Source organism: Trichechus manatus, unplaced genomic scaffold (assembly GCF_000243295.1).
Source record: "Trichechus manatus latirostris isolate Lorelei unplaced genomic scaffold, TriManLat1.0 scaffold00154, whole genome shotgun sequence".
NCBI classification, from domain to species: Eukaryota; Metazoa; Chordata; class Mammalia; order Sirenia; family Trichechidae; genus Trichechus; species Trichechus manatus.
Genome location: NW_004444090.1, coordinates 1,144,917 through 1,158,691, shown reverse-complemented (window position 1 = coordinate 1,158,691; position 13,775 = coordinate 1,144,917). Strand labels below are relative to the sequence as shown.

Sequence of the window (13,775 nt, the reverse complement as noted above, 5' to 3'; positions counted from 1 at the left end):
ATTTGAGTTCTGCACCCCACCTTTCTCCTGCTCCATCAGGGACTCTGTGTTGTGTTCCCTGTCAGGGCAGTCATTGCTGGTAGCAGGCACCATCTAGTTCTTCTGGTCTCAGGCTGAAGAAGTCTCTGGTTTATGTGGCCCTTTCTGTATCTTGGGCTACTACTTTCCTTGTGTCTTTGGCGTTCTTCATTCTCCTTTATTCCAGGTGGTTGGGACCAATTGATGCATCTTGGATGGCCGCTTGCAAGCTTTTAACACGGTAAGGAGAATATTTTATTCACTGTTATAATCTGGAAAGCACAGTGCTTGACTCATTACAGACACTTCAAAAAATGTTTTTGAAACTGAACTGAGGAGCCATTTTATCAGATAGTTTAACATCTGTTAAGGGCTTATGTCTTTTTAATACTTTTACGTCTGTTGAGGGCTTTCTATGTATCAAATACTATAACAAGCATTCTGTAAGTTTTATTTTATTTGGTATAACAATAATTCTAGGGCATTGAAACACATCTATCCTTACTGATTTCACTATCTGGGGCAAGTCATGTCTTACCTTGGGGGGGCAGGGGTGGATCACTGCAGGCCATAGGTACTAATTCCCCAAACCAAAGAAACCCATTGCAATCAAGTCAATTCCAACTCATGGGACTATCTAGGACAGAGTAGAACTGCCCCATAGGGTTTCTGAGGCTGTAATCTTTACCAGAGCATACTGTCACATCTTTCTCCCCAAGCCAACTGGTGGGTTCCAACCACCCACCTTTCTGTTAGCAGCTGAGCACTTAACCACTGTGCAACCAGGACTCCTTCAGGTCTTGATTAGAAGTATTATTTTCCCATGTAGCATCTGAAAGAGTAACAAGGACACTGTTGGTCACATTCGAGGTTTGTATCTATAAAGTGTAAGGGAAGTTCAGTTCCGTTAGTCAGAACATTAAAAAAAAAAAAAAATCCTAACAGTCTCTCCTTTGAAGTATAACACTTTAGCAAGTTTTTAGCGGAACTCTGTAGATAAATGAGAGGTAGCTAAATAAGAGAAGCAGGGGCACAGTGAGATTGAATAATTTGTTTTATATCATAACTTTTTAAGATTTTTATTACTATTCCACACCACCACTACCCCCCCCAAAAAGAATTTTTAAATTACCTATGTGGAGGCATAATGACCAAAGTGACCAAATGCCAAATAATAACAGAGCTGTATAGATGAAACTCAAGATTGATTCTAGGGGAAAACTTTTAAGATGTTGGGGAAAATCAACAAAAATACTAGAATATAAAGCTATATGCCCAAATATATATGCCCCTCAGCTCCAGTCTCTGCAGCTCTTGCCTGGAGCATTCAATCTTTTATAATTCACTTCTTGTTGCCAATGATTTTTACTATCTTCAAATAATAATAGATAAACCTAGGCAGTTAATACATTAAAAAAAAACCTACATTCCTTTCTTAAGGAGTTTATTTTTTGTTTCAGAAAGAGGAGTTAAGGACATTCCTTTTTACTTTAGTCTGTATCCCAGCCTTTAGAACACAGCATGCAGAGCTTGTCGCATTTGCTGAAGGCCAAAAAACCGTGAGACTCAGACGAATTAAGCAATTACCAGCCACTTGGCCTTTTCGCAGAAATACACAAAACGTGTAGAATCGCTTAATTTTATCCCCTCCTAGCCTCTTCACATGGAAATTGGCTGCTCGGGCGAATGTTATTTTTCACTGCAGCCATGTGTAGAAGAGCGATTAACACACTCGCTCGACAAAACCCCTTCCCAGGCCATTTGGGTAGCTGCACGCGTTCACACCCCAGGCTGACCCCGATGAGCCTTCACGCGCAGCCTTTTCGTTTTTGCGGCTAGCCGCAGAGAGAGGGGAGGAGGGGGGCGCACCTCTAACTATGCATCAGGCCGTGAGGGCTATATAAACACTCAGGTCTCGGGCCTGGTGGAAAGGGCTACGATTGCCCACGAGCTGGCAGCAGCCTTCCGCAGTGTCCCCCAACCTCATGGACATTGCCGAGAGCTCGGAGAGTGGAGCCGGCGACCGCGCGCGCTGCCGCCGCCGGCTGCCCGCTGCCCCCAGCGGCCAGACGCAGCGCGGGGGCGCGGACTCTGGGTACCGTTGCTCGGCTCGGCCCTGCCCCTTCCCTCCCGCGCGCTCCTCCCGCGCGCGCCTCAGCTTCCCCTCTCCCCGCCTCGCGCCCGCGCTCGGCTTGGGTTGCTTCTCCTGGGCCTGGGCTCACGTCTCCTGCGCGCCTTGTGCTCCCTACCCTGCAGATCCCCACGCTTCTGGAGACCGTGGGTTGACCCCCGAGGTGAGAAAGAGGAGGAGATGCCGCAGCACGCCAAGGAGGCGGTGAGTGAGCTGCGCTTAGCGGGCCGCACCTCCTAGACGCGCAGATAATTGCCCAGGGTAAAGACGCGGAGCCCGGGGGAAAAAGCACCTGGCCTGCCCCTCGCTAATATCCTGCCTGCCGGAGGCTCTGCAGGTGCTGATACGGCGGGTGTGGCCTCCGGAGCAACTTGGACACACAGATTGTGCCGGGAGCGAAGCTGCTGAGAGCCCCGGGGTCACATTCCCTGCGGGGGCGAACAACGCTGGGTCACACAGGTTTCCACTTTCTGGAAGGAGGTGGTTGGTAACTGCGATTCATCTCCTTTCGTCCCCAGGTGCCAGATAGCCCTGTAATGACCGAAGCCTCAGGAAAGCTTTCCCAGTACAGACACCCAGTCAGGTGAGTGACGGGCGTCACCCCTCCAGCCCCAGGAAAGAGTCAGAGGCTTCGCACGGCGCAGCTCAGCAGCTGGTCCTGCTGTTTTTCTCTTAGAAAAATGTGTTTTCAAGGTTAAGACTACTTTATTTTCCCACTCGCGGATGTCCGTTTACTCACCAGATTGAAAAACGTGTAGGAGTTCACGCTCCCACCTAACAGAACTAATCACTGCATTCTCAGTAAACCATTAAAAAATGTATTATGAAGAGGGAAAGTGACTGATATAGTAAACGTAGAACAATGGCAAAATAGAGGTTTTTTGTTTGTTTGTTTTTTAAGTGCTAAAGAGGACGAATGAAATTGACTTCACACCACGCAGAGTGTGTATGTTCTTATTCTTTTGCAAACCAGAAGGAAGAATGGAGTTCACAGTAGGAGTATGGCAGCAAATCAAGCTTGATACGTTAAGACAAAAGTGGAAATGTAACAAAATCCTGAAGATCATGAAAGGGGTCAAAAGTTGTTAACATACGATGAAGAGTTAATTTACTGTTCCTAGCCACGGGAAGGCAGTTGGGATCCACCAGCTGCTCCTTGGAAATTCTAGTCTGTCCTGTCAGGTCGTTGTGAGTCGGAACTGACTGGACCACAACGGGTTTCGTTTTGGTTTAGCCACAGGAAATTAGCCTTTCTATAAGATTCTTTATAACTTTTATTCAAGTGTTAAGTCTACTAATTCTGCAGTTTGCCTGCTTCAGAGAGCTGTTAAATGCATTTATAAATAGCACGTAGTAGCCAATAAATAGGTATTATTTCCTACTATGTGCTAGCACTAGTGGAGGACACAGGAAAAGAAGAATTACAGAAGCATGGTAAGTGCTATAATAGTTGAGTCTGTTTTCCAGGTAAGTACAGGGCATGCAGTGCCTAACATGGCCAGAGGGAGTGAGTGGTGAAGGGCCAGGAAAGGTATGTGTCATAGATTATGGTTACCTGACTGAGTCTTGAAGAATGTAGCCAGATGGTGGGTGGTAGGTGTGTGGAGGAGGCAAAATTAGAAGAAATAGTGTAAAAAAAAGAGGTGCAGGGTCAGGGAACAGCATAGCTCTTTCTGGGAGCTCCAAGGAGCTGGGATTTGGGTTTGTGAAGCTAGTGTCATTGCAGCCGGGTAGCTAGAGGCCAGATCTTGTTGTCCCTGTACACCTTAGTACAGAGGTTTGTCCTTATCCTGGATGTAATGTTGGGAATTCACGGTCTTTATTCTGTAGGTAGTTTTGGGGGTTATTCAAAGGATTTTAATCAGTAGAGTGGAGTGATCAGATTTGCGTTGCAGAAAAATAACTCTGGAAGTGATATATAGGTTTAGTTAGTTGCCAAGAATAAGACTAAATGGGAAGCTATTCTGATTATTGGAAACCCTGGTGGCGTAGTGGTTAAGTGTTATGACTGCTAACCAAAAAGGTTGGCACTGTGAATCCACCAGGTGCTCCTTGGAAACTCTCCTCTGTCCTGTAGGGTTGCTATGAGTCAGAACTGACTCTACGGCAATGGGGGTTTTTTTGGTTTTATTCTGATTGTTCAGACAGGAAATTATGAAGGGCCATTCTAAGGCATTGGAAAAAGGAATGGGACTGAGTGAATCTGAGCAATATTTAGATCGCAAAATAGATTGGGCTTTATAATGCATTGGATATGGTAGGTGAAGAAGAGGTAAATGATCAGAATGGCTCCCGAATATCTGGCTGGTGACCAGGTGAATACTGTACTGATTGGAAATGAGAGCTTGGAACAGATTTGAGGAGCAAGATAGTCTGATTTTCCTTTTATCAATAGACAGCTGCATACATAGGTCAGAGGCCCAGAGTCAAGACCTTAACTAGAAATCATCTTGGGAGCCTTTGATAAATGAACACTTTTGGAAATCATGACAATGGGTCAGCTCATCTTGGATCGTGTAGAGAGGAGAGATGATCACTCTCAACAAAGCCCTCGGGGAAGGCCAGCATCAAATCGGTGTACACAGAAAGTCTGTAAGAAAACTGAGACGAATCAGTCCAAAAGGAAGAATTCAGGAAAAGTATGGAGCCCGTGGAAGAAAAAAGGGTCCATAGTGAAAAATTCTGGGGAAGAAAGTGTGCTAAAGATTAAACAGTATTCTTTGAGTTTGACAGTTCAGGTTTTGACAATTTCAGTTACACATTGGGAAGTTAAGTGGTAACCCTATAGGACAGAGTAGAACTACCCCATAGGGTTTTCAAGGCTGTAAATCTTTACAGAAGCAGACTGCTACATCTTTCTCCTGTAGAGTGGCTGGTGGAGTTGAATGGCCCACCTTTTGATTAGCAGCTGAGTGCTTTAACCACTACACCACCAAGGCTCCGTGCTTTTTATATAACCAATTCCTTCCTTGTCTAAACCACTGTAGCAATTTATATGTACTACTGTTAAACTTATTTTTATTACTTTATATCTTGACTAGTATTGTGTAAGAATTTTTTTTTACTCAATTATCAACTTCTTGAGGGTATTGTGTGCTGTTGAGTTGATTCTGACTCATAGTGACTCTATAGGACTGAGTAGAACTACCCTATAGGGTTTTCTATGCAGTAATCTTTATGAACCAGATTGTCAGGTCTTTTCTTCTGCCTAGGGGCTGATGGATTTGAACCGCTGACCTTTTGTTTAGCAGCCAAGCACTTAACCATTGCACCACCAGGGCACCTTCATCTTGAGGGTAGAGGCCATGATTTATTAGTTTTTGAATTATGAATTATGTCTAGTACAAGGGATAGCTAAAATATTTATTGAATGACCAAATAATTTGGTGTTTATTTACCTAGGCATTAAATTATAAACTATTTTTTACCATTTTGGTAGGAACACTTATAAGCACATTGACCATTTTTCTACCTTTTAAAATAGAGTATACTGTGCATGATGTACCATCCCTTTGTTTAGGATTCAGGGCCACAGTAATAAGTATCAGTTACCTTGGGCTGTAATAGAGTGAGGCTCTCAGAGGCCATATGGATACATGGGGCTATTTATTCTACAGTAAATGACGGCACTGTAGTTGGTGATTCAGCCTTATCCATCCTCCTTTCTTTTCCTTGGCTGAAAAATAGGAGAAGCCCAGATGGCAAGATTAATATTTGTGAGATTTTTGGAATTCTGAGGTAATCGTGTTTATATACAAATTATTTGTATAAAACCAAAATTACTATCTCAGACTTTTCCAATATGGGTTTCTCAAATTTACTTGGGTGTAGAGGAGGGAGGTGGATCAAGGTTTCGGATAGCCTTCCTACACCTCCAATAGTGAGTAAGTAGACAAACTTATAAAAAAAAATTTTGTACTTTTCTAAACTTACGCTGGCTATATCTATAACTAAGAGTTAAACTTGTGAGTTTTAAGCAAGGTCCTAGGGGATTTTTGCCTTTTGTATGTAAGGAGCATAATATTTTGTTGTCTTTATAAAGTTGGCTATTGTCCGAATTTTTAATCTAGAGGTAGGATTCATATTATTTTTCCTAAAGAAATTTGGAAATTGGAAGACAAACTTTTCCTCCATATCTGGTAAAAATAAATATATCCATAATGCCTGAAGTAAGCTAAACATTAACCTTATGCTTACACAGGGTTTAGTGTGAATTTGTTTGATCCAATTTACAGCTTGGATGAAGATGAAAAGAAAAAATCAACTAGTTATTGACACTTTGGCAAATGGACTCCATGAAAGCTGTGATAATAGCATTTTTAAACTCTCTACCTTAAGGCTGCATCTAAATGCATAAATCAATTGTTGAATATATGGAGCTCTTAAAATTTTATCATTTCATGAATACAAAAATTCTGAATGTGAAAAAATAAAACATATTATGTTGTCTGCTTATTTCAGACTATTTTGGCCAAAATCAAAGTGTTATGATTATTTATATCAAGAAGCAGAAGCTCTTCTGAAAAATTTTCCAATTCAAGCCACAATTTCATTTTATGAAGATTCTGATAGTGAAGATGAAATTGGGGAGCTGACCTGTGATTCAGAAAATTAATCTGATTACTTACTTTGGATGACATTCAAAGCTTATAGGATTTAAATTTAGTGTACAAATGTATCATAATCCTTTAAAATAATTTATTTGTATATAAATTATTAATAAAATGAAATATTTTATGATTACATGGTAGTTTGGCCTTTTTTCCCCCCCATCCTAGAATCCAATGCTGGCATTTAAAATAGGTGCCATTTATAAAATTGTCTTGATTCTATTGTAAACATTTGGGGTTTACAAAAGATAATTTTGGTTTCTTCATCAAATTACAAATTTTTCTTTAGTTATAATTTTGCAGTATTATTTGCAATATTTAATTTTCAAGATTGAATCCTGTAATGTCTGGTATTTCCTACTAATTACCATTGGATGCTGTAGTTACAGGTGCATATTATCTTATTACATAGTGAAGAAAATCACTTCATGCTACCAGTCACACATTATTATCTGTTGTTTGCTAGTGGATGGTCAAAATGCTTTAAATCATTGTCTATCATTGAGAATGGGGGTCAATTTTAGGGCTATTAAATAAGTTTTTAACAAATGATGAGTCAAGTAATTTTCACTTTAAATACTCCTCTGCTGCCCTTACGTCCGGTAGTAAAGTAGCATGGTGTTCAATACATTTGGCATTAGATTGCAAGACTCCACCCCTCTGCCCTGAAATAAAACGAATTGTTTGAGGATGAATTTCATGAAGTCTAAAAAAGTAGAGTGCCAAGGCAGTAATTTGATAGTAGTTTTCCATTTCTGTCGAAGAGGGGGCTAAAAAATTTGGCAGATATAAATGGTCACTAAAGAGAAGTGCTCCATTGTAAAAAAGGGAGTTTACCAGGCATTTCCTTGGCCTGGGTGAAGGATTCTCCAACATCATCCACCTTTCTTTGTTCTGGTTCCCTGCTCCTGATATTATCATATAAAAATAGTCTCATGGGAAGTAAAATAAGAAATTGTCAGTGATTAACTTTTCCTACACGGACTTGAACAACACGTCATTGTTTATGAGAGAGAAAACAGGAGCAATTTCCAAGGTAAAGGTAACATAGTAAACTATGGTCATGAAGTTCTTTTAGCTGCAATAAAATCTTTTCACAGCATGCATTTCAATTGCCAATTTAAAAAAGTGCCTGTAGTAGTCCAGAATATTAATGTGTAGAAGTGAAAGTCAGAGATGGTTACCTAGGTAAGAAATGCCTCTTACTTGAATAGCTACATATAGCCACACATTTTTCCTTCTATTTGAAAAGATACTACAAACATAACTTTGATTTACAGGTACTCTACAATTTAAATAGAAATAGCAAGTTCAAACCATGACGGTGTGTCCAGAATTGGAGAAGTTAGTAATGGGAGGGTGGAGAGGGTTGTTTAGAGCTATGTTTCTTCTGAAAACTTTCTCTTTTCACTAGATTCTACTGTCAGGATCTGTATGTTCCCCAAGGGACATGCAGAATATTCACCAGGTCACCAGTCTGGACCTTGGACATTAGTGACTGGTGTTTACCTGCACAGTATCTGTGCTTCTCTAGTTAATATGTTGGAATAGTATGAAAAACCACTGTCTATACTCCACTAGGAGCCCTGGTGGCACAATGGTTAAGAGCTCAGGCCACTAACCAAAAAGTTGGCAGTTTGAATCCACCAGCTGCTCCTTGGAAACCTTATGAGGCAGTTCTACTCTGCCCTATAGGGTTGGTATGAGTCAGAATCGACTTGACAGCAACGAGTTTGGTTTCTGATTTTTTATTATTCACCAGGCACAATATAATGTAGTTTACATATGACATCTCATTTAATCCTTACAAAACCCTAATCCCATTATTTAGACAGGGAAAATGAGGCTTTGAGATACTAAAGTAACTTGTGTAAGGCTGCGCAGTTATGTCAGGATCTGCGTCCAAGCCAAATCTGTTTGACTCTCAGACATTTTCTTTTCAACACCACGGTTGGAGGTGAGCTGCATCAGCACACAGTTCCTTGCATCTTCCAGGGAAGATAGGAAGTTAAGTGAGGAGGAAGAACTTGTGAGTGGTTGAATGGATCAGAGGGCGACTTTACTAAGTCTTTTACGCATTCATCAGTCATTAAGGAGGATGCTTACAGGTGAGATTTTCTGCTTACCTCACAGAAGTGGCTATTTGCATTTGACAGCTTAGCTATTAAAGGTGTAAAGTTCTGTTTCCTGTACAGCCTGGTGCTTTAGAGGAGAGAGTTTCAGAGAAATGTTGTTAGGTGCCGTCGAGTTCGTTCTGACTCATAGCGACCCAATATGCAACAAAATGAAACACTGACTGGTCCTCCATCCTCACAATCGTTGTTATGCTTGAGACCGTTGTTGCAGCCACTGTGTCAATCCATCTCCTTGGGGGCTTCCCTCTTTTTCGCTGACTCTCTACTTTACCAAGCATGATGTCCTTCTCCAGGGACTGGTCCCTCCTGATAACGTGTCTGAAGCACGTGAGATGAAGTCTCACCATCCTTGCTTCTAAGGAGCATTCTGGCTGTACTTCTGCCAAGACAGATTTATTCGTTCTTCTGGCAGCCCATGGTATAGTCAATATTCTTCTCCAGCACCATCATTCAAGGCGTCAATTCTTTGGCCTTCCTTATTCTTTGTCCAGCTTTCACACGCATATGAGGCGATTGGAAATACCATGGCTTGGGTCAGGCGCACCTTAGTCCTCAGAGAAATAGAAATGCTTTAATAGTGTCATTCCATGTTTCAAGTCATGTGTTAGTACTGCTTCGTGATGGACAGAGAGAGACTGGTGTTTTGGAGTAACAATACTCCAGAGGAATTTATTCCAGACTCGGTCAGCACCAGGGCTGAGGAACAGCTTCACTTAATGCTCCCTTAAATCTTCCCGCGAAATAGCTGTCACCTCCGTCCAGTGCTGAAGTTTCAGGGTGCTGGACCAACTGAGCATGCGTCTGTCTATCCAGCCGACTCTCCCTCCCTCCATTAACCCCTCCCTCCCTTCCCATTGGCTCCGCCCCCACAGCCTCGACGTGCTGCGTCATGGCGCGCCTCACCCCGGGCGACCCCGGAAGTGGGTCGGGGGCTTGGCCTCTGCCCGGCCGCTGAGCCGGAGCTGGAGGTCCTGTCCGCGGAGAGTTTCAGCCGAGCTAATTTGTCTGGCAGCGGACCCTGGGCAGGGCCCGAGGCCAGGGGTTCAAGATGCTAAACGTCCCTTCCCAGTCTTTCCCGGCGCCTGGCTCGCAGCAGCGCGTCGCCTCGGGGGGGCGTAGCAAGGTAAGCGGGTGACACGGTCGGTCTTACCCAACCCTCGCCTCCCGCCAGCGTTTCGCGCTAATGCTCAACCTGTTTTCTCCTCTTCTGCCCCTCTCCCATCTCAGTCCTCCTCTCCAGCTTTGGCTCCCTTCTTCCCTTGCCGGCGACCTCCTTCTGATCCTCTTGCATCTCCAGTTGTCGAACTCTAATCTCACTCTCTCTTACCTGGTATCCTCTTCTTACCCATCCCTTTATTCCGCTTTGTTACTTCTCCTTCTCCAAATCTTTTCTCGCTAATTAAATTGAGACGTATATGATAGGGTCCGGCACTGTGTATGTCGTATTGGCGTCCTTCCCTCAACTTCTCCCCTCTGCTCTTTTGTTTTCCTCTTTCCAAAGGAGTTGTGAGTGATGTGGGTCGCCTAGCAGAAAGGAAAGGCTGGGCAGTGGTGACGGTGACCAAACCTCCAAGGGGTGGGGGCCCTGGAGCTAGGGAGGATTGGAGAAGCGGGGACAAAAGTCTACAAACCTCCCGTCAGGTTTACGGACACTTCTCCAAGCCATGCTTTCTTCCTCTGATACGTGATTGTGTCATCACTTCCCTTTCTACTGATAGCACTTGCTGAGTTTGAAGCTAATATACTACTCTTGAGGTTTTGTTGAGTATTGTTACTGTTAGTAACAGGTAGACTACAAATGCATTTTATATTTGCAAAATTGAGTAATAAAATTGCCTCCTGTGTTCATTGCAATGTGAATGTTGTTTGCTCGTTATTTGTTAGTTACTTATTCTGTAACCACATCTACATTTCTTGTTTTATGAGACTTCCACCTACTTACGTCACTCCTTTTTCTTTTTCATTTCTGGACTCCTGGGCATAAGCATCATTTGTGGTTTTCACCGACTTACTTTTTGTTTTTCTCAATTTGGACCTGGTGTTCTGACCCTAGATCAGAATATGGGATTGAGGGATCTGTAGATTTCTTTAGCTGTTCAGAGGTCTTTAGCGCCAGTTATAATAATAGGTGGAATTTGTGCACTGCTTACTGATGGCTGTGTACTAAGTGTTCTGAGTGCTTACATGTATTAACTTGTAAAGTTAACAACGATCCTATGAAGTGAGTACTTTTATTATCTCCTTTTCTTAGAAAATAACTTGCCAAGAAATGTTGCCTTAGACCCTATAGGCTTGCTGTCATGTGACTCTGCTTGTGACATTTTATTTATTGCTCTTTTTATCATCCAGCCATTCAGTCATGTGTCTTCTTTTTCCTAGATGTTTAATCTGTTCCTGTCCCTAAATCCTTGATTATTTATAGTCTTGAATAGTATAGTCTTTTTCAGAGAAAGAATCTCTGAATTAGAATGTAAGAGTTCCTGTCCTTCTCTGTTAAAACTGCCACACGTGCTCTAAGCGTCCATTTAAAAGGTGAAAACTTAGGGTAATCATAAAAGGTTCATATGGCCAAAGTGAGTCTTCGGGTCCAAAAAGAGAACAAAATAAGATTATTGTGCAATCAGAGGAAAACTCGGTCTCTCCCTTGTGAAGCAAGATAATCTTAAATATGTCAGAAGCTGAGTCAAGATTGAATGAAGTGGGTGGAGGTTGTATAGCATAACTGTTAAAAGCATAGACTTTGAAGTCGGAAACACTCAGATTCCTTTCCCAGCTCTACCACTTAATCTCTTTGTGTGTAGGTTTCCTCAGATGTAAAATGGGGATAATAGTCTGCATCTTATAGGGTTGTTGATTGGATTAAATGAAATAATGCTTCTCTTAGCACAGACTTGGTATATGGTACCAAAAAAAAAAAAAAAAAACTAAACCCATTGCCCTTAAGTCAATTCCGACTCATAGCGACCCTATAGGACAGAGTAGAACTGCCCCATAGGGTTTCCAAAGAGCACCTGGTGGATTCAAACTGCCAGCCTTTTGGTTAGCAGCTGTATCCCTTAACTACTACACCACCAGGGCTCAGTAAATGTTACTTGCCCTTAGGCTTTCATTCAAATCTCAGGAATTGTTGGGTAAAGCCCTTAGCTCATCGCCTGGCAGAGATTGTGCACTCAGTGTGTGATTGCTGTTATTATTTCTACAACTACTAGTAGTAAATCAGTATTCATTGAGAACCTAACATATGCTGGAATTGTGATCTCTGATTTCAAGGAGTTCATTGTCATAGGCTACACAGATTAGTAAATGGACAATTATAATGGCATAAGTACTATATAGCAAGGTGTTATGACCAGTTGGGAGTTGGGGTCAGAGAAGGCTTCTGGAGGAAATGTCTGTGGAGGGTGCGGGGAGGAAGCAGCACTTGTGAACAACTTCTTGATAGCAGTCAAGGAATTAGTTCCTATTTGGCTAAAAATGGAGTAGAAGTTAAAGCATGGAGCTACCGAGGTAAACTATGACCAGATTATGAGGGCCTGGTAAACTACTCTAAGGAATTTAAACATTATAAGGTAATGTGGAGGTCCCTGGGTGGCACAAATGGTTGTGCTAACCTACTGACCTAAAGGTTGCTGCAGAAGAAAGGCCTGGTGATCTGTTTCCGTAAAGATCACAGCCAAGAAAACTCTGTGGAGCAGTTCTACTCTGTAACACATGGAATTGCCATGAGTCGGAACTGACTCAACAGCAACCGGTTTGGTTTTTTTTTTTTTAATGGTAATGTGGGGAGCCACTGAAGGACGGAGAGCATGTGATTAGATTTGCATTTCCAAAAGATCACTTTAGCTACCCTGTGAATTATAGAATGAAGAGAGACCAGTGATTTTGGTTTGGGATGGGAAAGATCGCTTGCTCACATGTTACTTCATTTATTGGAACCGAGAGACCTAAAGAGTTTCAATGATGATAAGAATGGGACAGTACAGATTGGCAAGGCACACGGATCTATTGGATATTTTGGGGGAAATGAACACCCATAATAGGTATAATTCAGGAGAATGAGCTGTATATACTTCCTTGAGTATGCCTGCTTTTATATTACATATTCTGTTGGTACTATGTTATAGAAACTAATGATACAAGTTTAGACAATAGTCCTGTCCCATAGAGAAATCTTGAAAAATTTCCACTACATTGTCTTAGCTGGTTGAAATACTAATAATACCGCTCATCTAACAAGTCTTGAAAATGTATTTTGTTTTTGTTTTTAAAAAAGAATCCCATTATCAAATTCTCTAGGCAGGGTTCAACACTAATAAATATTTTAGGCTTTGAGGTCCATCATCACTACTGCCTCTACCACTAACCACCACACATGTAAAAACTATTCTTAGCCCAAGGCCCATCCAGAAATAGGCACAGGCCTTAGTTTGCCAATCAACTCTTTTGCTGCTAACTGAAAGGTTGAAGGTTAGAGTCTACCTGGAGGCACCTTGGAAGAAAGGCCTGGTGAACTTTTTAAAAAATCAGCCATTGAAAACTCTGGAATATAGTTCTACTCTGACACACACGGAGTTGCCTTGTGTTGGAATTGACTTGATTGCAATTGGTTAACTGGCCCTGAGTGTTACAGTTTTATTATTTTCCATTATTTGATTATCTTTGTTTTTCAGTGCGTTCTTAGAAAACAGATTGTTGCCTCTTGATTTCTAATATTCTGTTTATATTGACTATCCAGAATCTCAGTGTTAGCCAGTTGTTTACCTTGTCTTGTATCAAATATTTTGCTTTTTTTTTCTTTTTAAATATATATATATTTAAATAATATTTTATTGTATCTTAGGTGGAAGTTTCCTCAGCAAATTGGGTTCCCATTTAACAATT

The 13,775-nt window shown here is 41.8% G+C and overlaps 2 protein-coding genes across 4 annotated transcripts in view; both read left to right on the top strand.

The window, feature by feature from the left end:
- The first annotated feature begins 2,003 nt into the window (after positions 1 to 2,003).
- On the top strand, positions 2,004 to 6,885 carry RIPPLY2 (ripply transcriptional repressor 2). Its single transcript, XM_004386068.1, has 4 exons — positions 2,004 to 2,113; positions 2,275 to 2,353; positions 2,668 to 2,732; positions 6,611 to 6,885. The coding sequence occupies exons 1-4, from the start codon at positions 2,004 to 2,006 to the stop codon at positions 6,762 to 6,764; spliced, it is 408 nt and encodes a 135-aa protein (XP_004386125.1). The 3' UTR covers positions 6,765 to 6,885.
- A 2,903-nt stretch (positions 6,886 to 9,788) lies between these two features.
- LOC101355222 (cytochrome b5 reductase 4) overlaps positions 9,789 to 13,775 on the top strand; it is an 86,064-nt gene continuing 82,077 nt past the window's right edge. For 2 of the 3 annotated variants that reach the window (XM_023740366.1, XM_023740367.1), the window contains exon 1: positions 9,819 to 10,017. In XM_023740366.1, coding sequence (XP_023596134.1) covers positions 9,943 to 10,017 — 75 coding nt within the window. In that variant the 5' untranslated portion in view covers positions 9,819 to 9,942. Of the gene's footprint in view, positions 10,018 to 13,775 lie in introns of all 3 variants that reach the window. The other variant, XM_004386041.1, reaches the window with a different exon arrangement.

Bases quoted from the DNA above. Each gene is read 5' to 3' on its own strand.
- RIPPLY2 (XM_004386068.1), top strand. From the start codon at position 2,004: ATGGACATTGCCGAGAGCTCGGAGAGTGGAGCCGGCGACCGCGCGCGC. The intron at 2,354-2,667 runs GTGAGTGAGCTG...TTTCGTCCCCAG, and splicing joins CGCAGCACGCCAAGGAGGCG to GTGCCAGATAGCCCTGTAAT. The intron at 2,733-6,610 runs GTGAGTGACGGG...TGCTTATTTCAG, and splicing joins CAGTACAGACACCCAGTCAG to ACTATTTTGGCCAAAATCAA.